General features: G+C 44.5%; 1 protein-coding gene across 50 annotated transcripts; it reads left to right on the top strand.

Moving 5' to 3' along the window:
• Positions 1-1,438: 1,438 nt before the first annotated feature.
• Positions 1,439-19,813, top strand: sh3bgr (SH3 domain binding glutamate-rich protein). Of its 50 annotated transcripts, none has more exons than XM_064302754.1 (16): positions 1,446-1,799; positions 3,407-3,592; positions 5,724-5,804; positions 6,860-6,931; positions 9,759-9,920; positions 10,465-10,494; positions 10,966-11,007; positions 11,863-11,889; positions 12,545-12,568; positions 13,804-13,830; positions 14,738-14,764; positions 15,408-15,431; positions 15,730-15,756; positions 16,887-16,916; positions 17,406-17,463; positions 18,482-19,813. In XM_064302754.1, the coding sequence occupies exons 1-15, from the start codon at positions 1,755-1,757 to the stop codon at positions 17,421-17,423; spliced, it is 822 nt and encodes a 273-aa protein (XP_064158824.1). In that variant the 5' UTR covers positions 1,446-1,754; the 3' UTR covers positions 17,424-17,463; positions 18,482-19,813. The 50 variants fall into 50 exon arrangements, with proteins under 50 accessions (XP_064158833.1, XP_064158824.1, XP_064158823.1 ...); XM_064302753.1 differs by having other exon boundaries at positions 1,450-1,799; positions 9,756-9,920; XM_064302763.1 differs by lacking the exon at positions 6,860-6,931 and having other exon boundaries at positions 1,439-1,799; positions 9,756-9,920.
• Positions 19,814-24,399: the final 4,586 nt, after the last annotated feature.

Raw genomic sequence — 24,399 nt, 5'->3', positions numbered from 1 at the left:
CTCAGATGCAACTGTAGGCCCTCTGACACATATACTACTGTAGGCCCTCTGACTCAGATGCTACTGTAGGCCCTCTGACTCATATGCTACTGTAGGCCCTCTGACACAGATGCTACTGTAGGCCCTCTGACTCAGATGCTACTGTAGGCCCCCTGGCTCAGATGCAACTGTAGGCCATCTGGCACAGATGCTACTGTAGGCCCTCTGACTCAGATGCTACTGTAGGCCACCTGGCTCAGATGCTACTGTAGGCCCTCTGACTCAGATGCTACTGTAGGCCCTCTGACTCAGATGCTACTGTAGGCCATCTGGCTCAGATGCTACTGTAGGCCCTCTGGCACAGATGCTACTGTAGGCCCTCTGACTCAGATGCTACTGTAGGCCCCCTGGCTCAGATGCAACTGTAGGCCCTCTGACACAGATGCTACTGTAGGCCCTCTGACTCAGATGCAACTGTAGGCCCCCTGGCACAACAGTTTAATTTTGCCAGAAAATAGTTGCAAAGTAATAGAATGGGAAAATTAATCATTTTTGTGCTAAGATTAAATTTGCATGGGCTGCTACACAAATTTATTGTTGATTTTAGGTGTCAACATTTGGTATCCATCATCATTTGGGCAAATATATTGCGATATATAGATGTTTTTTGATTGAAGCTTTCAGTAAATTCCACTCAAACTCATCTCATACCCTGTACACAATGTAATCATATTATACAGATTTATCCATTTTTCAAGCGGAATATAGTTGAACAAGCATGAGCTAATATCAATGGTACCAGCCATGTATAAGTATGTAGTTAATTTTTTTATCTTATCCTGACATCTTGTGGCCGTTTCATGTAACTGCACTGTTTGTGAAATACATTTTTGCCCACAATGAACCTGACAAGTATTTGATAGTATTTTATTTAGTGTTTAGCAATCTCAAACAGTTTCTGAGACAAGCAAACACATTTCAATTTAATGTTTGAACTGCTTATATTAAATTTCCAAAAAGATAGTATTGCAATACAGTAATATCAATAAATAACTAACTTATAAATAATACCAACAAGAAAAACAACTGACTTCGTCCAAAACGTGATTGGCATAATACAAAAATTTGCGCATATTTAAGGACGTAATAGCCTACCTAATTTGCTTACCTTATCAATCAAAAAAAAAGAAAAACCAGAATAGAATATGTCTTGTATTTTAGTGTATACTTAACAGGCAACACTTTCATTCTGATAGGACAAAAGAATTTCCCCCCATTTCGCCAGTGGCGCCTTCCCTTAACAGAAACGTGAGAATATTGTCCTTCATATGTTGCAACAAAGGTTTGTCGCCGATAAACGTCTTGACTTCGAGTAGTTAGCCAAACGTAGTCACGTATGTGATGTCTTGGTTGGCTTGCATTCATTTTAATCAACGCAAGACGTTTAACTACCTAAACTACATGTGTCTTCTTTAGCAGCCAGGAGAAGATTGTGTCTGTTGACCAGTCATCTCAGTCCATATAAGCACTTTACAAGAGCTACAAACTAACTTCGCTTGATCCGGGACGACGGACAGCAGAAGTTGCCAATCACCCTTTCCCTGCCGAACTCCCAAAACAAACCCACCAATCCCGCTTTGAAGTGGAGGTTTCTGGATGGAAATAGCCAGCATGGTGTGGTCGCTGTCCGCTGAGACCCACTCGGTGTTCTCTTCGGGGGAGACAGTCTGTCTTTAAGAACCTCAGTCACATTCAGAAAATTTACAAAGTTGAAAATGGTTATTAAAGTATATTTAGCTTCTTCCTCTGGATCTACTGCGGTAAGCAAATATAAAATTCGTTATTTTTTCCCCATAAAATGAACTTTGCTTGGGTTAGTCGCTATTACACCTAGCCTCCAATCTTAACTTTTTTGTTTGCAGGCTGTGTTGTTGGCTTAGAACACTGCACCGTTCGGGTGAAATTCTGGATTTACCTATCTACAAAATGAACGGGCTCTGTTCTCTTCCCCTCAAATAGGCCTACTTTGTAATAGATGTATGATGTTTAAATGTAATTACAAACAGTAAAGTTCAACGCTGGATCTATTTATTTAAGCGACAGTTAAACTCTAAACAATAATAAATGGTTCAGTATTAGACTCGATATTTGTAGTAGCAACATTTCTTAAACAGGTTATAATGTTTTTGAACATTTATAGTATGCGTCGTCAGCGTTGGTTACTGTAATTTGTACGACTCGAGCTGAGTTAGCATAGCGGGGTTGTGTTTGAGTTTCCTTATATATCTCTCCGGCCCGTGGTTGAGATCACATTCCAAACCTGCGACAGCACTCTGTTGAGGAGCCGCAGGCACCTTACCAGCAGAACCTTCCAGAACCTCTTTGGGTTAACCTGTAGTTTATATGGAGATCGGCATAACTACAGAATATTTTAAACGTCCTCTGCACCATTTCGAAATACTAATCACAGGTAATAATTGAGGTTAACACGGGCTGATGGTGACATATGTTCTAACAGCGCAAAACACGTATAGAGTGTAAAGTTGGCAAATGCTACTATATTTCTCAGAACAACTTGCTGTCAACAAACGGGTTTCAGGAAAGCAGTACGCCATGCATATTATACACTTTAGCTCGTTTTGTAATTCTATAGGTGAAATACATGATCACTACCCTCCAGTGTGTATACTCATCTTGTTAAAAAATTAGTGACTAGATTAGTGTTTTAGTGTCAGAAACAAGTATACTTAATGTTGCGTGGCAACCCATTACTCGGATTAAAATTTCAGGCTATACTTGATACTGGACTAGTTTTCTAAGGCTGGTTGCCTCATCAAACCAACGACAGAACACTTTGTCATTAACTTTGTTAATTAACTGTTGCTTTTTTGCTTAATTGATTATTTCTTTGCATGCATGCATTCTTGCTGCATGTTTTTGTGTTAATTTTCAGTGAATGCCAAATGTACAATGCTGTATATTTTGAAAAAATGCTCATTTAAGCAATACCAACACAGCGCGTGGACAATTAATTGAAACATGCCTGAATCAACAAAGATGTTCTAAATGATTAAATACAAGTACTCTTTACTAACTTTTTAAGATGGCAGTCCTGCTTGCTGATGAGGTGGGTAAATAAAGAAGACCTTAAGGCCTTCGTTTGGTCAGCATTGGACTGGCGCACTGAAAGGGTCCTCAGGGTCTTTTGGGTGTAATTGCTACTGGACATTTAATTACTCAGATATAGTAGTTGATCACACTTGCTAACTCACTTGCTGGTTTCGTGGGTCTCAATGAGTGGTTTTGAATAGCCGAAAAAAAGCAGATGGTGTGGCTCTTTCCGGGACCAGGGTCGGGGGACCCCTGGTATAGAGTGTCTTTCTCACGTGCCCCTCCCGCCTCCCCTCCCCCCCCCTCACCCCCCCAGATCAAGAAGAAGCAGCAGGATGTGGTGGGGTTCCTGGAGGCTCTGAAGATCGAGTACACGCCGCTGGACATCGCCTGCAGCGAGGAGAACCGCATGTGGATGAGGGAGAACGTGCCCGGCGAGAAGAAGCCCACCAACGGCATTCCGCTCCCGCCGCAGATCTTCAACGAGGAGGGCTACTGCGGTGTGAGCAGAGCGGCCGCCGCGAACGCCCCCTTCGCTGCTTTCACTTGTTAAATTTGAGTTACGCTCCCGTAGCAGTAGTCGGTAGAGATGTAGCAGCGTTAATTGCTGGAGCGACTCTTGCTGGCTGTCCGGGTGCCCGTGGCTAGCTCTGTCTGCGTGTGATTGGGTCTCCTCCGCCCCTGCTCTGCACGTGCGTGGCTTGCGGCTGCGGTGTGAAAAGAAGCATCTGGCTGGGCAGCACGTGTTTCAGAGGAGGACTGTGGTAGCCTTCTCTCTCCCGAGCTGGCAACAGGGGACATTACTGAGTTTTAAAGTATTATTACATTTATTTAGTGAAAAAAGTTAAAAAATGCCCATATCAGTCATGTGAAAAAGTAATTGCCCCCTGGTTACTCAATCAACAAATTAACCAAATTTAATTGATAGCCAGGCTTGATTGCAACCAGCCCAGTTGAACCTAAACCTCACTGATATTGAACCTTACCATCAGAGTGAAGTATTCACCACAAAGTTTCTGCGAGGAAACTATACCACGATTAAAGAAAATTCCAAAGGAGATGGGGAAAAATTTGTTGAATTATATCAATCTGGAAAGGGTTACAAAGCCATTTCTAAGGCTCTGGGACTCCACCAAACCACAGTGAGAGCAATTATCTGCAAATGGAGAACACTTGGAACAGTGGTGAGTCTTCCCAGGAGTGACTGACCTGCCAAAATTTCTCAGAGGGCACAACAACTCATCCAGGAAGTCACAAAAGTTCCCAGAAGAATATCCAATGAACTACAGGCCTCTTTAGCCTCGGCAAAAGTCTGTGTTCATGACTCCTCAATAAGAGACTATGCAAAAAAGGGAGAGTGGTAAGATAAACGTCAATGCTTGTCTCACATTTTTAAAAAATGCACCTGGATGATCCCCAAGCCTTTTACAATAATGTTCTAAAGACAAAGGAGTCGAAAGTGTAACTTTTTGGATAACATGGGTACAAATATGTATGCCTGATGTTACATCAGCAAATACAGCATTTCACTTTAAGAACATCACACCAGCAGTCAAGCGTTGTGGTAGTGTGATGGTGTGGGGCTACTTTTCTGCCTCAGGACCTGGATGACTTACCATTAATGAAGGATCCATGAATTTAGCTTTGTACCAGCAGGACAGTGACCCAATACACAAAAGCAGGTCCTCATTTGAATGGCTGAAAAGAAATAAAATTAAAGTTTTGGAGTGGCTTTGTCAAGGTCCTGACTTGAACCCAGTAGAGATGCTGTGGCAGGACCAGACACGAACAGTTCATGCTCGAAAACCTACCAATTTGTCTGAATTAAAGCAGTTCTGCAAAAAAGAGTGATCTAAAATTCCTCTACTGAGAAAGATTGTTATCAAATTACAGGTAGCCTTTGGTTGGAGTTACTGCTGCTAAAGGTGGTGCAACCAGTTCAGTCGAAGGGGTCAGTTACTTTTTCACACGAGTGATATGGGTGTTTGATCATTTTTTGCATTAAATAAACAAAATAATAATTTAAAATTTTAATTACTCGGGTTCCCTTTGTCTAATATTATATTTTGTCTAAAGATCTAAAGCCACACAATGTGACAAAGATGCGATAATAGAGGAAATCAGGAAGGGGCAAATACTGCTGAGGCCAGAACAACATTATCTGTACAAAACAGAACTGTACAGAAGTATGCATAAAACGAACAGATAATCCTCACGGTTGCAGTGTGTGTTGCGGTCCAGCAGTTGCAGTTTGAAGCAATTTCTGAATTTAAATTCTGTCAGCCTGCCAAGTAAAGCAGAGGAAAACTAAGCATTTGTTACTGTAAAATAAACCCTTGGGTTTAATTGGGCTTGGTGACGGGTAAACGTTAAGTCCATTTTTATCCATATTAGGCAAGTGTTTCCATGTTTACTGAGCGCAGTCAGAACAATTTTCAACCTATGGTTTGGATGTATTTTATACATTTAGCGTAGGCAGTTTTAGATGGCCTTATGGGATGGTAGAGTTGTATTTTTCTGTACAATGGAGGCCTTGGTGTGGTCTTGAGTGAAGGCTACACCTTGAAGAGATGACAAAGAATAAAATGACACAGTGTATTGTCCTATATAATCCTCTTGTTTTTAAATTACAGGACTACGAAACATTCTTTGATGCCAAGGAGGACAATCAGGTCTATGCCTTCCTGGGTCTACCACCTCCACCTGGGTCAAAGGTTAGTTCTTCTATTTGCCCTTTTCTTCACAAAGGTTTATGTTTTTGCCATGCAGTCTGAAAATTCCCAAAGACAAAAAGCAAAGTAGCAAAAGCAAAAGGCAAGGTAAAAATTCAAACAAAGGAAATGCAAACCAACACACACACAAAATATCCACTCACATAGAGTTAATGCCACATGTTTTGTCATTGGGAAATGTGTAAATAACATGTTTAAGATGTATAATACCACACCAGCCTTGGTGATTGTCTTGTGTAATTGTAGATGCTAAATATCAGTGGATATTAACAGTGTTTTAACTGCATATTAGTTTTGACATTGATTGCCTGAAGTCATCAAGACTAGGCATCAGACGATGCTCTCGATTGGCTCAGTTTTAGTAAATCCTCTGGCCGCACGCTCAGACTGGGCCCTGCAGTCACAAGGTTCCAGTTTTGGCTAGGATACTAGCCACCTGTGGCCAGGAGTCCACAGTGGCCTGATGCAGTTAGCTGTCTACCGCCAGGTAGGCTGGTCTGTGATTGGCCGGGTTCTGCTGTTGACTGCTACTTTTAGCTCCTCCCTCCGATGTGTCCGGCACCCACACAACATCAGTTTTTGTCAGTTAGAGAGATGCCTCTTCTTTGATTGGTGAAATCTCTCCTGTTACACTGTGTGGCCTGTCGAGTGTAAAATAGTCTCTGGCTCTCCTGTAGTACTGTGTGTGGCCTGTGGGTAATATAAATGCTAGGTTGCAGGTATGTGCATTGACAGAATGCACAGAATGCCTCAGCTGCAGAGAGTAAAAATACAAAAATTATAGTAAATAATAGTAAAAATATATGAAACTATTGCAGAGCCTCATCTTTAGGGGAAACGGACATCATATGTAACTGAAAGCAGAGCCTGTGAGTAGTGTACAGGGGTAATGAAGCTGCCCTGAATTGTGGAGTTTCCGTGGTGACGAGCGGAGGCCGCCGCGGGCGATGTCTCTGAGTTCGCCCCGGGCGCGTCTGCTGCCTGGTCCGGCGCCTGTCGGGCAGTGGAAGTTAAAGTTGCTGATTCTCTCGGTGCAGGAGGCCCTGCAGGCCGAACAGGTCCCCCTTCAGAATGGGACGGATCCAGACCAGGAGCCGGAGGACACGCCAGTAATATCCCCCTTCTAACGTCCTCTCACATTCTCCCTCTCTTTTCCTCTCCGTTTCATTTTTTCCATCTCTCCTGTTCCGTCCCTCCCTGCCATGTTCCCTGAGCGGTGCACAGTCGCCCGTGTTTCAGAAGGTTTACTAACACCCTTTCCATCGCATGGTCTTTTTCCATCTGGTTTGGTTTCTCTGTGACTATTTGCTTGGTCTTTTCTGGTTCAGCGTGAATTTGTGAATTCCAGTGTTGTCTTCCCATAACACGGACATGCACATGCCTTGATGAGTGTGTATTTCATTATGCTTTTTTATTTATTGTCACATCCAGGGGTAAGTATTTTTTTTTTTGGTTTTTTAAATTTGAATAAAGCATGTCGTTTTTTTTTACAGTTTCAAACTGTGCATTGACCTTGTGGTGTATAGCTCTTCCTGTTGTATGGCTAAATGTATTTTGCAGCAAAGTTGACTGATGGAACAGTGGATCTTTTTTACAGGTGCTGAGTTAAAAAAAAAAAAAACCCAAACAAAACAGTGGGGGAAGGGGGAAAATGATGCAGATTGTGGAAATGCACAGTGCTGTCTTTCATTGAGGCGTTCCGATTGAGATTGAATGTTCAGCGTCAGTTAAAGCCGATATTGACGCCAGGACGTATTATTACTGCCAAAACGCGGCGGCCATTTTGGCCCTGGTGCTCCTGTGCCATTTTCACGGCCGTTCCAAAAGACGTCTCGTCTCCCGTCCCGCCGGAGTTGCTCGAAGGTCATTATGGGTTGGCCGAGAGTTCATTTGGCCGAACCGTCCGGCACCTGTTTCCTCGGTTACGTGCTTCAGATCACATGGCGTGGGCCTGTGTGGCAATCCACGTTTTTAAACCTGCGGGCTGGTTGCTAAAACTGTACGTGAACGCGGGGAACGCCACATTCAATTCCACGCGCACCTGTAAGGGGCGCGTAGGTGACTTCTGCGCGACCCGTGACTTTTCAGAAGCACAAATCCATTGCTCTGTTTATTTTCAGTTTTTTTAACTTTGTTAAAGAAACAAGCTATTGCTTAGTCCGTTTTTCAATGTATGGTTGTCAAATGGTGATAACTCCAGGTTCCTCTCATTACTTTTGAGCAATAAGTCCCAACGTGGAGTATGCATACCCCCACTGGTGTAAATGGAGGGATGTCGGGGTATTCCTAATAAATCTGAAATTATTTTTTAATCGCTTCACTTTCTGACCGTCAGTCAGTCTTTCAGAGCATTATTGCCTGCCTGCAGATAAATATTGCAAAAGATAAATTTTTGTTGTGACACCACAACAGCAGTGCTAGCTGGTTGACGGCTGTCATGATATAGTGTGAAAAATGTCTGGAGCACTGTATTACCCTGTGCTGATGCACACCTAAACTAGCTTGCAAGCATCAAAGCTACTGTATAAGTGTTGAAAATTGACCAGTGGTCTGCGTCCAAAGAAACATCAGTTGCCTACATGCCTACTCTTTATGTTTTAATTGACTCTGCAAATTTATAACACGAAACTATTTTGTGTCTTCTTGCTGCAGTGACCTTATTAACAAAAGTCACCCGCTAAAACAGCTGTCGCTGACAGCAGTCCTGGAATCAGCAGTAGCAATGCTGGAGACTTAAGACCTTACCCAGAAACCACTGGCAAATTTCTGGATATGATTATGCGTGGAGCACCCGGCCCTGTCACCTCTAATGACCTTTGAGACCACGTGCTCATGCACGAGCGGTCTTGAGAACCAAAGGCTTTTCTGTGTTTTGAAAATATATGGGAAAAGATCTCCGCATTCCTGTCCATGCGTGTATTTATGGCTTTGGCCGAGCCCAAGGCAGACAGGGCAGTCTGTAGGCACCCAGCGAGCCCGCTTTGGGAACGGGGCCCGGTCCGCTGCACTAGCCAGTGTAGCCCATATAGCCCGGGGCAGTGTCCCCCCCCAGTTCTGCACGTGGAACCTGTCGGTCGTTGGCAAACGGCCTTTAGCAGATGAACCGGTCAGAGATCGGTTTGGCCTCTCGCCCTGTCTTTGCGGTCACAGTGACCGCAGCCGGTTTATTGGATGTTAAAAGGGCCCCGTGTGGGATTTTCTCTGTCCACACATGTTTGTTGAGTGGAAGCTGAATGCTCCACGGTGTTTGTTGAGTGGAAGCTGAATGCTCCACGTGTTTGTTGAGTGGAAGCTGAATGCTCCACGTGTTTGTTGAGTGGAAGCTGATGCTCCACGGTGTTTGTTGAGTGGAAGCTGAATGCTCCACGGTGTTTGTTGAGTGGAAGCTGAATGCTCCACGGTGTTTGTTGAGTGGAAGCTGAATGCTCCACGGTGTTTGTTGAGTGGAAGCTGAATGCTCCACGGTGTTTGTTGAGTGGAAGCTGAATGCTCCACGTGTTTGTTGAGTGGAAGCTGAATGCTCCACGTGTTTGTTGAGTGGAAGCTGAATGCTCCACGGTGTTTGTTGAGTGGAAGCTGAATGCTCCACGGTGTTTGTTGAGTGGAAGCTGAATGCTCCACGGTGTTTGTTGAGTGGAAGCTGAATGCTCCACGGTGTTTGTTGAGTGGAAGCTGAATGCTCACGTTTTGTTGAGTGGAAGCTGAATGCTCCACGGTGTTTGTTGAGTGGAAGCTGGATGCTCCACGGTGTTTGTTGAGTGGAAGCTGGATGCTCCACGGTGTTTGTTGAGTGGAAGCTGATGCTCCACGGTGTTTGAGGGCCGGCTGAGGTGATGGTGGCTTTCGTCCTCCTTCGTGTGCAATGTGCCGATGAGCGCGCGGCTGCATTTCTATCGCTTTTGAAGGCAGCCATTTTCACGTTTCCTCCCGAAGCAGGAGGAGTGTAACGGGGTGGAGAATGGCGAGTCTGAGGAGCTAGCTGGAGAGGAAGCCGCGGAGGAAGGAGGGGAGGAGGTGGCGGGAGAGGAGGAGGAAGACGCGGAGTTGGCGGACGGCGCAGAGTTGGAGGAAGACGCAGAGGAAGCCGAAGAGGAGACTGTAATTCCGCCCCAATGGATGCGTTTGAAATCCGTGTCCACTTGCAACCTTGTTCTTCATCCCTTTAATGTGCCGCCTCCCTCCACCTCCACCTCCACCTCCTCAACATTATTTCCCTAAAAAAACATGACTGTCTCCATCTCCTGTGACTAACACCATGCAGCCCTGGTCATGTCCATTTGAACATGCAGTTATTTGGGACATTTAATCACCTCCCCCTTGGTTTGTTGTGTAGCTGTGATGTCATTTCAGAGTGGTTTAAAAATGCTGACCCCAGCATGCCCTGGTCATGAAACCATGGTTTCCTTTTGGTCAGTGTGTTGACGTTGCGTTCTGTATTCCTATGTTGTACCACTGTTTTTTTTTTTTTCTTTTGGCGAGGTCATCCAGATAGATTGTGACTGAACTTGGCTGACCTGTGGGTGATGTTGCTTCCTTTCATGGTCCTGGTCACCTGTGTGAGAAGATGTTTGTCTAGCGCCCTGTGAATTTTTCATGTGCAAAGCCTGGTTTAGGCTCTGACCGTTTGTCTTGTCTTTTGCAGAGGAAGGAAGCTGGCGAGGAAGAGGGAGAGGTAAGGCAGTTGTCTTCAGTAATGCCACCCTTTGCCAACCATTCCTGGATCCCTCCAGCACATGGGGTCTTCATGCAAACTACTCAGTAGTCAATATAGCTGTCATTTCAATGCAACTTATTCACATATTGAACACACAGGAATAATATTAAACACATTTGAAATCCTGAAATTTGATGTCAAATTCAAAAATATTCAGGAGGATGATGAGCTAATGTGCTCATTAAATGCTAATTGTGCCTAAGTTAAACACACAAGCATAATATTTAACTTGTTTTACTTAAACGCAGTTAAAATACTAAAATAAAATAATAAAAAATAATAAAAACATTACACCACAGTAATCCTAATAGTACTGCAATTGCAATAATAATTATTACTATTATTCATAGTATCATAACATAATTAGTGTTCATGAAGATTAAATGAGTTACACCTGCATTTCTAACAGTTTTTTTCCATCCTGGACAGGAAGGAGAGGAAGAGGAGGATGTAGAAGAGCAAGAGGCCCAGGTAGAGTGCTGTGCTGCAATTTCTTTACCCGCCATTTCACCTCTGGCGACAACCACGTGTTCGACTATCCCGACTGCCCTCCCCCCCTCCCCCTCCCCTCCCTGGTAAACATAGGTAAACATGATCATAAATCCCACCACCCCCCCCCCCGCTGAATACACCTCACTGCTATAGCCCTGTGCTGTGCATGCTCCTCCCCCCTGTGCATACTGCGCAGTCAGGGGCTGAACTGTTACTAATCGCTAATGCCCTTACTGCCCCTCAGGACACTACAGTGGAATCCACAAGTATAACAGGAGCAACAGAGGCTGATTATTGCCAATCAAATATAAAGGATAAAGGGATAATAATAATAGTAATAATAATAATAATAATAATAATAAGAAGAAGAAGAAGATGAAAATGTTCAGTTCTGTTTAACAGTGAGCAGGGTTAATCTGTTCATTTTAAATGATAATAATAATAATAATAGTAATAAGAAGAAGAATAAAATGTCTAGGTCTGTTTAACAGTAAGCAGGGTTAATCTGTTCAATTCAAAAACGTTGTGATGGAGGACAAAGGAAATAAACTATGTAGTTCCGCACTCTTATGTTGGGGTTTGAGGCTTAGTAAAATGTAAAAACAGTAAATATAAATAATTAATATATTTATTCATAAATATATCACTATATGTATGACATGATTGAAATATTGTAATGCATTTAGTTCTGTAAAACTTTCTATAAAACATTATTAAGGTAATATCAAAAATGTCTGTCAAGAAGTTGAGTGAGATCTCCTTTTCCAGAATGCATCAATTCGCTGCACATTTGACAGAAGATAACATACTAATCGTTGATATCTGTTGTTTTAGGAGGAAGATGAGCAGCCAGTTTCTGAGGTAGATTGATTTTAATTATGATTTGTGTCTTACGGGGGTTTAGATACACAACAATATCAGATTGAGGAAAGACAAGCATATAGCAGGGTCTCTGGAGTGCTGTATCTGACTGTAGCACCAGCCTTCTGTTGCCATGGGAAGCAGAAGTATTCCCTGTGCGTCACCCAACAGCGCCTCCTCTGGTGAACTGGGCACCTGCAGTCTGCTTGTACCAGCTGAAACTGCTGTTCAGCCAGTCGTTTGCAGAGTGAAGTAAACTGATAGCTGACTACAAGCTTTCAGGAGTGTCCTCATCCTTAGATTTAAAATATGACTCTCCATTTAAAATATGGGAAGCCAGTTTCAAATAAATAAAAGGACAGATCAGACTAGAATGATTTGGAATTTAAAAAAATGAGCTAGACAGGTTATGGGTTCAGATCCCAGGGGTGGTTGTGATTGAGCAACATACACAACATACTGTAAATATAAATACAGCTGACTCAGTAGCATGCGGAATGTGTGAGGTAAGAGTTATGTGAATGAATTCAAAAATACATAATGCAGAAATAGTATTTGAATGATTGGACTTCAGGTATAAATTCAAACTGTTAAAGTTAAACAAGTTAAACTGTGCAATAAGAGCTGCAGCTGATCGTTGATTTCGCTGTTTTAGGAGGAGGATCAGGCCGGTTCTGAGGTATACCCAGTTTAAATGGTTTGTTTTCATGCTGCTGTGGACCACTCTTCATTCTTTCTCTTTGTGTGAAAGTGCCTGGTTGAGAAGCCTGCCTGCACCCCCAACCCCCTCGTATGTCATGCTTGTGTCAGGTGTCCTCAGAGAATGAGGAATGTTTCCTGCACTAACCACCCCCCCCCCCGCCCCCGCCCCCGCCCCCTCTTTGTCCCAGGTTTGCAGTTTTGAGAAGGGTTCCCCAAACTCTCTCCCCCCTCAGAGCTGCAAGGCCTGCTGCTTTATGTCCTTACTTGGCACTTAATTAGCTCATTACCTCACTTGGTTCCTTGGCTGAATTGGTTGCCAGTTTCAAGGTGGAAAAACAAAAATCCAGCGTACCTTGTGGCTCTCCAGGACCGGGGTTGAGGGCTCTTGGTGCAGTGATGCGAGTGGATTTAAGATGAAAATGAAAAATGTGTTTATTGTGTTCATTTATGGAAGCAACTGTTTGTGAATGGGTGACTTGCATTGTGATTTCTCTACTTCTGTTTCCTGTAAGGTTTTTGTGAGTGATGCTGTTTTTTTTTGTTCGGAAAATCGAATACTTGAACACAAAATGGAAAGATGTTGGAAAAATGTGTCTATTTGCTTTGACATTTTGTGTGGTCTTGCATTTGACGTGGTGAATTCATGAAAACCGATGCATTTCTTCTGAGTGATGCGGGGAGAGATTATGAAAAGCATTTACTCTTTGTGTGCTAGTACTAATGTTTTATGGTTATTCCTAAATACCAGACCTGGGTCAAATATGTATTTGTTTTGGATTCAAATACTTTTCTATGATTTCTGGTGTATTGGAACCGATGAAATACTCTGCCTTCTGTTCATATTGGCAGGCTCAATTACACCAGGCAAGATCAATAGAGCATAGAAAATTATTTGAATCCAAAACAAATGCGTATGTGACCCAGGTCTGCTAAACACACATTCAGGTCACGTGTGTTTTGCTACCTGCTTCTGTAAAGAGAGATCATAGTTTTGGCAGGAGATGAGGATTCCCTCCTGTTGCCACAGTCCCTCTGGGACAGGGGGCTTGCTGACGGAGGCTCCAAAGCTTTATGAATGGGGCCTGTTATCTCCGAAAATGGGTGGCATAAACACTAATTAAAACGGAGTGACCTGGAGGCGTGTTTGCTTGAGACTTGTAAGCTGAGAAGGACCTCGCCCTCAGCATACGTCTCTTTATGTGGTTTTTCCAGGAGGAAGAGGATTTGATAATCTCTGAGGTAACCTCGCTGTGTGAATTCTGTGAACTCACCTTGTGATTTCAGTGAATTCACACAGTGATTTCAGTGATCTTACCCCTCCATCTCTGATTTTCTCCTAGCCGCTGTGTGTTTTTGCAGTAGTTTCTGGGAAGGACTCTGTGTCTCTGTACCCAGAGGGCCTGGACTGCACGCGGTCTTTCCTTCCTCCAGCCCATACTCACTCCATCTCTCTTTCCTTTTTAACTTTCTTCTTCCATTTCCCTCTGCACTTGCCTCCCTTCCTTAAACTCCCAACTTTCCCCATACGCAACTTTTTCCATGCGCAAAATTCCCCAAACGTAACTTTCCCCGAATGTAACATTCCCCAAACGTGACTTGCCCCAAATGCAACTTTCTCCGAATGTAACTTTCCCCAAACGCGACTTTCCCCGAATTTAACATTCTCCAAACGCGACTTTCCCCGAATGTAACATTCTCCAAACGCGACTTTCCCCAAACGTAACATTCATCAAACGCAGCTTTCCACAAACGCAACATTCATCAAACGCAGTTTTCCCCCAACGTGACTTTCCCCAAACGCGACATTCCCCAAACGAGACACTCCCCCTAACGCGACTTTCCCTGAAATATGACTTTACCCGAACGTAACATTCCCCAAATGCCACTTTCCCCAAACGCAGCTTTCCTGAAACGCGACATTTCCCGAACACGACCTTCCCCAAACACAACCTGCCCCAAATGTGACTTTCCCCAAATGCAGTTTTCCCCAATACGACATTCCCCAAACGCGACTTTCCCCAAAAGCGACTTTCCCCCAAAACGACTTTCCCCAAGCGCAACTTCCCCAAATGCGACATTCCCCAAATATATGCTCCTCCTGCCCCTCCGCTTCGCCCGCTGCTGTTGACTCTGTTCTTCTTTCCAGGACGAAGAAGAACTGCGAGAGCTTGAGGTAGATAGATCCTCTTGTTTACTTTTCTGTCCTTCCTGCTTCTCTATCCCCCCTTCTTTTTCCTCCGTCTCCACAGCCCTTCTCTCTCTCTCTGTTTCTCTGCCCCCTCCTCCAGTCATTGCGTTTTTTTTACGGCGGGTCAGACATTACGGCTCAGTGTTACCTGGTGCAGGTGATGTGGGCGTGGCCCCACGTGAACCCGTTGGAGTCCCGCCCCACTGGCACGGGGTGTCCTCGTTTTACTGCACCGGCTCTCTGCCGAGTGTCCCGGGGCTACGCCCAAAAGGGTACGCCGTGCACTGGGTAGCCAACCAAAACGCCTGATCAGGAATCAGTCCTCCAGCCGCAGCTGTCAACCCGCACATGCTGGCGTGATGTCATTGGGGGGCGGGGCACAGATCTGTCAGCCGAGATGCGGGTTCAAACCTCAGAGGAAGGCACTGTTTGTGCCTGAACCACACTGATTGTTGCCCCTACAGTTGGGTGTTATGAAAATGAACATGGATGTGCAGGTATTGGATGGATCTTACTGGAACTGTTGTGCTTTGCACTTTGTTTTGCTCTGCATTATTCCAACTCCCCCACCCCCATTTCACCACCTGGTCTCCATGGTGATCTGTGCTCATTCTCTCCCCTGTCCCAGGAGCCAGAGGAGCCGCAGAGTGAGGTAGCTTCCTGTTTTAGTGTGGCCGCCATTGGCGACGTCCTGTGTCCATTTCAGCCTAACGCCCCCTCTTTTCTGGACCGCATGACTCGTACCCCCCACCCCATCCCACCCATGTAGTTTTCTAGTGGTCTAGTGCATGACCCTTCACAAAAGTGCAAACCCCTTAACCTGCCCCTCCATCTCGTGCTGCATCGTAACCTGGTAGGCGTGCAGTCTGAAACGAGCGTTGTGTTCCTGTCGTTCCTTTTTCGGACCGTTCGTTTGAACAAAAACACTGATATCCTCCCAACTCCTGTAGGAAGAAGAGGAGGCCCCAGTAACTGAGGTATACTGGTCTTGTAGCTCCCCATCCTGCCAACCGTAGCATGGTGTGATCGGTTGAGTGTACCTGGTTCCCTGGCGGGAACATGTGGTTTTTACCAATCAAAACCACATGAGCGGCGTGGTGTGGATTTGTGAATCTGTTCTTATTTTTTAATTTTTTTTACTGCCATCTGTTTTAGCCCCCTAGTATCTCCTACCTGTGGGGTGTTGTGATGTGGTTGTTATAAAACGAGCATAACAGGGTTTTTTCTTGTGTGTTTATATGGTGAATGGCGCAACGTGCTAACTTGTGTGTGGCGGAACCGTAAGAGGTCATTGTAAACACAAGCACAGGAGCCTCCTGGTTATCCGCGTTTGCAGGAAGTAACAAACGATTTGGGCCATGTCTGACACCGGAGTGATGTTTTTTTGGTTGCTGGGATGGCATGTGTTGGCATACTTCTTTTTCCCCTTCTGTCTGCCGTGGGAGTGTGGGCCCGTTTTGGGTTTTTTATCGTTTGGTGTCCCAGAGTGTCCTTACTTCCTGTTGTGCCATTACCCAAAATCCCTCTGTGTCAAACAAGCTAAGCTGAGGAACCTGGCCTGTAAGTGCCCCATGGGGTGACACCGTTAGGGAGCTCCTCTCTGTAGGTTGGTACAGAGCCCATTTTAGCAGTTCTAGTGCAGAAGGGCCCATTTGAAACTAAATATGATCAATTGGTGGGGCTAGGAGAGGGACCAGGCCCAGTGTTCCCTAGTGGTCTGTCCCTGCCGCGTTTGGATCACAGTGGCCCCTGACACTGCTGGGGTCTGCCCCCCCCCCCCAAATGACATGGGGGGCCTTGTGTGCCCCAGTACAGAAGTTAGTCTGTTCAATGGAGAGGGCAGAGCCTCCATCTGACACCTTCCACACTGACTGCACCCCCGCCCACCCTGGTCCCCGTCCCCCCCACCCCCATTTCTGCCTTCTGGTGCGGCAGCTCTTTCTGTTTCTAGCCATTTTAATCCCTACTCTATTTCTGCCTGTTTCATCCGAACTCCACACTTTCCCTCACACTGATGCCTACGACTCTGATGCCAAAATCGCTCTCTCTCTCTCTCTCTCTCTCTCTCAATCTTTCTCTCTCTTTCTCGCTCTCAAACTCCTCCTAGGAGGAAGAAGAGGAGGGAGCAGATGCAGAGGTAGCCGCCAAATCACACCCACCTGTTGTTATCCTGTGTACCTGAAGGTTGAATGTTTGGAAAGCGGCAGTTGGTGGGCACGGGATCCAAGTGGCCTTTAGCCTGCCGAATATTCTCCTTATTGGCTTCTCCTGCCGAAAGTCCCCCCCCCCCCGTTCCTCCTTAATAAATCCCCACGAGCATGCTCCGCCTATCCCAGTGATCTGAATGAAACACATTTTTTCTCCAGTCTTGAATTTGGCTTAGGTGTTGTCATATGCTTTTAGTAGGTATTATCGTTTTTTCCTTCGTGTGAATTTTGTGTAACCTTTGTGGAACCAACATTTTCAAAAGGAGCATTGCAAATTGGGAATGAACTTCGCTTTTCAGCAGAGATGTCTTGATATTTACGAGTACCAAAACATCATCTCATCATCATCCTAATATGTCTCTTCCTCCACTTGTTTGATGAGATTGATATGGTGATAACTGGTTCTTTCATTTCCACAGGATGAAGAAGATGAGTAGTCTACCTGGCAGGATTTTTGCCTCTTCACACACTTTCAAGGTAATGGTGTTTTTTAACACTATATTGCACAACCACAAGGTGGTGCTACAGGATTATACAGCTATAGAGTATCATAGTGATACTGAATTCAGTTTAATTAATAAGGAAAATTTTGTGTGGGAATAAATATTAAAACCAGCCATAATTTCATTTCAACAGTGAATCAGCTGGTTGCGATTCCATGCATGTTTATTATATTTTGTATTAAAATAGTGCATTATATTTTAATTTTAAACATGTTTATTATCCATACGAAGGATCTCACAGTATTTTACTCTGCGAGATTCAGACCTGCTTGGTTTGCAGAGACCTAAACGACTGATTGACATGCTGCACGGTTTGCTTTCAGTCAAACAAAGGCTGACGGGTGCTTGATTAAAAACAGTCCCCCGTATTCCTCTTTTTCACATTATTTCTGTCAAGGTGACCCTGGGAGTTCTATTGTTTTTTGCAATATGCTGTTTAATAATATAATTAAGGTTAATACAAAATATTATGAGTAATATCTAGTAAGCATTTAATTTGAAATCTGATATAGGGTTGGTTTTGGTCTTATTGGTTGATACCACCACTGTTCATTTAGCCCATCAATAGCTGTAGATATAAATTAGGGTTGTCATTGGAAATGATCATTTAAACTGCCTCATATTTTGAGTTATGTATAGAATTTCCGAGTCTTCTCTTGCGCGTTCCCTCGGATAACTGGAAGGGGATAAGCGCTGATTCAGAGCTGTCGCTTCCTGAGTTGTGTCTGGGCCCTGCGTGGCTGACTGTGGTGTCCAACAAGCCTGTGAGTTAAGGGTGGGAGAGGGAGGGGAGCCTCTGGTCCCGCTCGGGTCTGGATCAGCGGCCAGTCGGATCAGATCAGGCTGTTCTCCGTGGAAACGCAGCAAGTGGGCACTGGCGGTGCAGCGAGACTCCGAAAACAGATCGCTGGGGGCCATCTTGTGTTCCTTTCTCTGCCTGTGACCTCAGCGCGGTGCCAGGCTCAGTCATTGTGCTGTCTTTTGTTTTCCAGCTAGGCGAACCCCCTCCGCCCCCTCCTGCCCCTCCAATGAAGTGCTTCCGGACCCTTTCCCAAGACCTCGCCCATGGGCACTGCCCACTAGTAACCATCCACCATCTGGCTGAACAGTGTGCCCCCTGCCAAACGCATCGTCTCTCTGCACCTCTGCCTCCCTGCCACCAGGGGGCTCCCCTCAATTCAGCAATTATCTGACTTTTATTTTTTACTCTGTAGAGGAGTAGAGGATGTGTGTTTTTTCGTAACTGTTAATATAGAATCATAGGGAAGTGTTAACCACTGCTTAAAGTGTCTTTTCTAGAATTTTTAAAAACAATTTAAGACCTGAAGTGAAAACAGTTGAACAGATACATGCTTGAATATACATACACTTTGATGTGCATTTAATATGTCTTTCACAATGTACTGCAAAGATTTTGTAGATACTAGCCATTGCTTTAGAGACACCCAGAGCTTGATTTAAAATGACAAATTTAATTAACACAAACTAAATTTGTTCACGTAACGCAACTCACCGGAAACACACTGTTGGAAAGATGCTTTAAGGAGCCCATAACAGTTCGAAAACATGTGAATGTCAATGTGCCAGGTTTTGTACTGCGGTTTGAATTAGATTGAAATTGTTTGGTACCTTATCTCTGATCCAACCTCATCCAGCTAGCCTGTTCTTCCAGGCTGGCTGTGAAATATATTGTATTTTTTTGTGTGTGCTACTGCTCGGCGCGCTTCTGTGATTGTTACCCTGCACTTTTCCAAAATGAAAACATACGACATCCAATGTATGGTCATCTAAACACATCAAAGTATACTGCATATATAAAAAAAATATCAATTATTGACAGTTTCACATATGCTAATATTCACATGTGAATAGATTGTAAAATTATATATATAAAGAAAATATTTATGCATTCAATTGCATGTCTGAAAACGACAATAATGGATATGTTTTGCCATATATCATATAATTTTGACATTTAAGAAAAAACCATACATTCTGAAATATCACATACTATCCTGTAATAATCCAAGAACTCTGATGACTGAAAAAAGAAAAAATGTGAAATGCCTAAAAAAAGATTTTTTTAATGGGACCTCTCAGGACTGTCTCCAAAAAAAAAAAAAAAAACTTCATTCTCATAAAACTGTGCTCTGGCCTATGTTCAACTCAACTTTGTGCTCTTCTGTAAAGGTTAACTTCCATTCTAACCGTGCACTTCTAGCACTGTAAAATGGGTCAGAATGAGTCTAAATAACTGCTCGTTTGCAAAAAAAAAAAGAAAAAGAAGTAAAATCACTAATAAAGATTTGAGTGACATAGGAGGAGGTCTGTGTGTGGGGTGTCATGTGTCATGATCGATTTTCGAAGGATTTTGTGTTTATTTAAAGAACGACGCAGTTGAATATCAGAAGGCTGTGGCTATAATGGACACCGCTGTCCCAGGTCTTTGGGGGTGGGGGGTGGGGGGAGGTGATCTGATACTTGATAAGTCAGAAGGCTCTTGTTTGGAAAACACTGATTGCCTAAGAAACGTTTCACCGTCGATATCCGTCGAAACGAAAAAGACCGAAGTACCCTCTGCGCTTTGGAAAACCCAACGCTGGTCTTTTCACCCCCGGTCCAGGAATTTCAGGGGAGGATGAGGAAGGGTGGTTTCTGAGACTCCTGAAATAAGCGTGCAGAACCCGGTCGATCCGTTTCAGCGCGAACGCCCTGCGCGAACCCGGTCGATTCCGTTTCCGCGTGAACACCCACTGGAGTGGAAATCAGCGGGGCGGCCAAAAGGTCACAGGTCGCCGCTCCCTGGCCGGTCCATCGCTCCCAGCGGCCCCACACGGCTCCTGTGGCTGATGGCCCCGCCCCCCCCAAAGGTTTGTGACATCATATGGAAACCCATGCAAAGCAGGTGTGAAGTGCACCAGGGAAATCGCCCTCACTGATACTGCTCTCCGCTTGCGCATTGGGAAGTTAATTTGTTAACCTTGGCACAAGGAAGTGGACTTCAGCCGCGGTGTGAGCCGTAGCGGTCGGTGGAGAGAAGTTGGCCTGCTTAAGGTTGCCAGGAAAGGAGCATCTCTGATGAACCTGCTGGTCCTGGACCCTGCGTGATTTTGATTCATCACGTCGTTGCTGAACGGCTGGCCGCCTCCACCTGGGAACAAGCTGTGGTTTTCGGAGGCAAAATTCAGCAGCCATTTTGAGTAAGTGAGAGAAATGTATTACTCATTGCAGGATGGAGGGGAAATCCCGACCTTGTGTCTGGGCTGTGTTTCCCTGTTCCCCGTCCTCAGGACTTACTGCTTGTCTGGTTTAAAATTGGCCATATATTAAAAAAAGATTATTGTTTGATCTCCAAGAAATTATTTGTGTAATTGTGTAACTGTTTTATCGCAGTTTTTTGCCAGGGTAAAAAAAGTGAGCTGTCTCAAAAGCTGTTCTATTACTTGTTGCTGAACAACGCACTTAATATTGCTGAATAACGGTTTGATTTCCTAATTTCTTTAAGTGGCTTAAATGAATAGGAAAATTTACAGGAACAAGTTGTAATGTACTAAGAATAAGAAGTGGTGCACTCTCTTAGCGCTTTCATATAGAGAGCAGTGATTCACCCCGCGACAGCGTTACTGAAATCCAGCCCAAGGTTTTCTTTCTAGCTAATAGTTGATTGGTTGTCTCTGTCTCTGTTTTGCCAGAGATTGCCTATCAACTGGTAGAATTTGGGGGTGGGGGGGGCTGGAACCTATCCTAGCATACAGTGGGAAAGAGGCAGGAATACACCCTGGATGGGCTGCCAGTCCGATGCGATGTAAATGCATTTTGACTTGATTTTGATTTGAACAAGGAAATCCAGCAGTAATACTAGCCGTTCACTAGCACTGCCTGGGGAGTGGCTGGGATTGAATACGGAGCGAATCAGCATGGGCTGTGGCTGTGCGTCACATGACGCAATGCCTAACGGGCTACAGCGTGCCCCGGGGTGGGCAGGGCACAGCTTTCGGGATGAACCCTGCTCCAGCACACGTCCCGTCAGAGGCCCATTCTGCTCAATCACATGGGCTCTCTGCCCAGCCCTCTGCTGCAGCAGCTGCAAGGCTGGCTGGGACCTCCAGTGATAAAACAGCAGCAGGGGGATGCATCCGCTAGTGTGTGCCATGCACAAGTGACATTAGGGATACTACAATCCTAGCAGTTGCAAATGGGCATTCCAAATCTGGAAAAGAAGTGGAGAAAATAAATAGACTCAAGGTCACAGAGAGAGAAAATAAACTTTTGGCCCATATAACCAAATCCCCAAATCAGAGTCCTAGCCAGGCCATCCCAGTGCACTGCAGCTTGCTGTAGAACAGTCTCTGGATCATCTCAGGTAAAGGTCATGTGCAGTAAAACCTGCTCAGTGTGAGGGTTGCCCAAGCGTGGTCCTCTGACGTTCTGCCTCTCAGGCTATCCGACATCAGACTCACAGAAAGAGCGCATTTTATACATTGTTGTCAGCAACTGACCCAATCCTACCTACCTAGTCTGACCCAGTCCTACAATCAAATCCTATCTGAGCCAATCCTACAATCTAATCCTATCTGAGCCAATCATACAATATCTAATCCTATCTGAGCCAATCATACAATATCTAATCCTATCTGAGCCAACCCTACAATCTAATCCTATCTGAGCCAATCATACAATATCTAATCTTATCTGAGCCAGTCTTACAATATCTAATTTTATCTGACCCAGTCCTACAATCTAATCCTATCTGAGCCAATCATACAATATTTAATCCTATCTGAGCCAATCATACAATATCTAATCCTATCTGAGCCAATCCTACAATCTAATTTTATCTGACCCAATCCTACAATCTAATACTGTCTGACCCAATCCTACAATATCTAATCTTATCTGGGCTAATCCCACAGTATCTAATTTTATCTAAGAAATCCTACAATCTAATATTATCTGACCCAATCCTATAATCTAATTTTATCCGACTTGATCCTCTGATCCAATCCTACAATATCTAATCTTATTTGACCCAATCCTACAATCCTAATCCTATTTGACCCAATCCTACAATCTAATTTTTTCTGACCCAATCCCACAATCTAATCTCTCCTGAGCCAATCCTACAATCTAATTTTATCTGACCCAATCCTACAATCTAATTTCTTCTGACCCAATCCCACAATCTATTTTTACCTGAGCCAATCCTACAATCTAATTTTACCTGAGCCAATCCTACAATCTAATTTTATCTGACCCAATCCTACAGTCTCACTTTATCTGACCCAATTCTACAATCTATTATGGCTTAATTTTTCCAAATGGTTTTTTACATGAATGCTGACTCACTGTTATGTTGGACTGCAATAGAACAGTTTCACCAAGTATACATGTGTCATCTGCAGCTGTAGCTCTTCACTTTATTAAAAATGTCTGATCAGATTAATGTCAGGTTGATGTGCCGGGCAGAAGCTGTGGGCTGTTTGTGAGATAGGCGGGGCCCTGTGCACGCCTTTATCACAATGCACTACGTACACACAGGGCACACACAACACACAAGACGCGCTGCACACACAACATGCAGGACACACATAACACACAGGGCACACATCACACACAACACGCAGGACACACATAACACACAGGGCACACATAACACACAGGGCACACACCACACACACAACACGCAGGACACACACAACACACAGGGCACACACCACACACACAACATGCAGGACACACACAACACACAGGCGACATGCATCCTAACATAATGCATCGGTTCCAAAACTTTCTGAGCCGAGTCAGTGAATAAACAAATACATTTTCTGACCCACCATGTATTAAACTGCAGCTGTAACATATGTTCAAATATGTCCTGAAATTATCTACAATAGATCAATTTGAATATTTTATAACTGCATGCACACGCTAACTAAGCACAGAGTGTGTAACAAGTGCAGCGTTCAGATTGACTGGTGTGAATGTCAGCACAAAGCATACTGTGTAGTGTTCTTTTTACAAGCGCAATCTTACCTCCTATCTCAACCCTTCATACAACTCTCCAGTAGGCCCCTACCCTTAGATGAGCCATCGCACAACCAAAACCTGTACTAGCTTTGATTGTACTTCTCATACCTGCTCAAATCTTTTATCTTGGCATGAGGACGTCCGGCCCAACATGGTAATCTTCATCCTCAACTTCCTGGCTGTTTTCCTGCTCTCATCTAGAGGTGAGTGTGCAACAGAGGCAAGAGCCTTACTATATTTTACATGGAAATGCACCCATATGTACATTTAACCACCGTGTTTATCATACTGTTTCTGTGTACTAGACCTGGGTCAAACACTATATGTGAAAAACTGTCAAATCCTGACAATTTAAAAAGAAACCCCAATTTTCGCAAACAGAACACGACTACTTGGTCCGTCACATTATTAAAGATTTTAGTGTAACCAGTAGGACACTAGGACCCAGTAGACTCTCGGGAGCTTCCCAGGTGTGTTTCAGCAGAAGGTAAGGTGGCACATGGGTAGTTTGCCCTAAATGGATTCCAGCTGCACACACATTGGTTCTCTTGCTGGGTCAATCTCTAAAAGATCTGCAGTCACCTGTAACTTGCCCTGCAGTCACCTGTACCTTGCCCTGCAGTCACTTGTAACTTGCCCTGCAGTCTCCTGTACCTTGCCCTGCAGTCTCCTGTACCTTGCCCTGTAGTCACAGTCACCTGTACCTTGCCCTGCAGTCTCCTGTACCTTGCCCTGCAGTCACCTGTAACTTGCCCTGCAGTCTCCTGTACCTTGCCCTGCAGTCTCCTGTACCTTGCCCTGCAGTCTCCTGTACCTTGCCCTGTAGTCACAGTCACCTGTACCTTGCCCTGCAGTCTCCTGTACCTTGCCCTGTAGTCACAGT

This window comes from Anguilla rostrata, chromosome 12, assembly GCF_018555375.3.
Source record: "Anguilla rostrata isolate EN2019 chromosome 12, ASM1855537v3, whole genome shotgun sequence".
NCBI classification, from domain to species: domain Eukaryota; kingdom Metazoa; phylum Chordata; class Actinopteri; order Anguilliformes; family Anguillidae; genus Anguilla; species Anguilla rostrata.
This window is presented reverse-complemented; position numbering and strand designations above follow the sequence as displayed.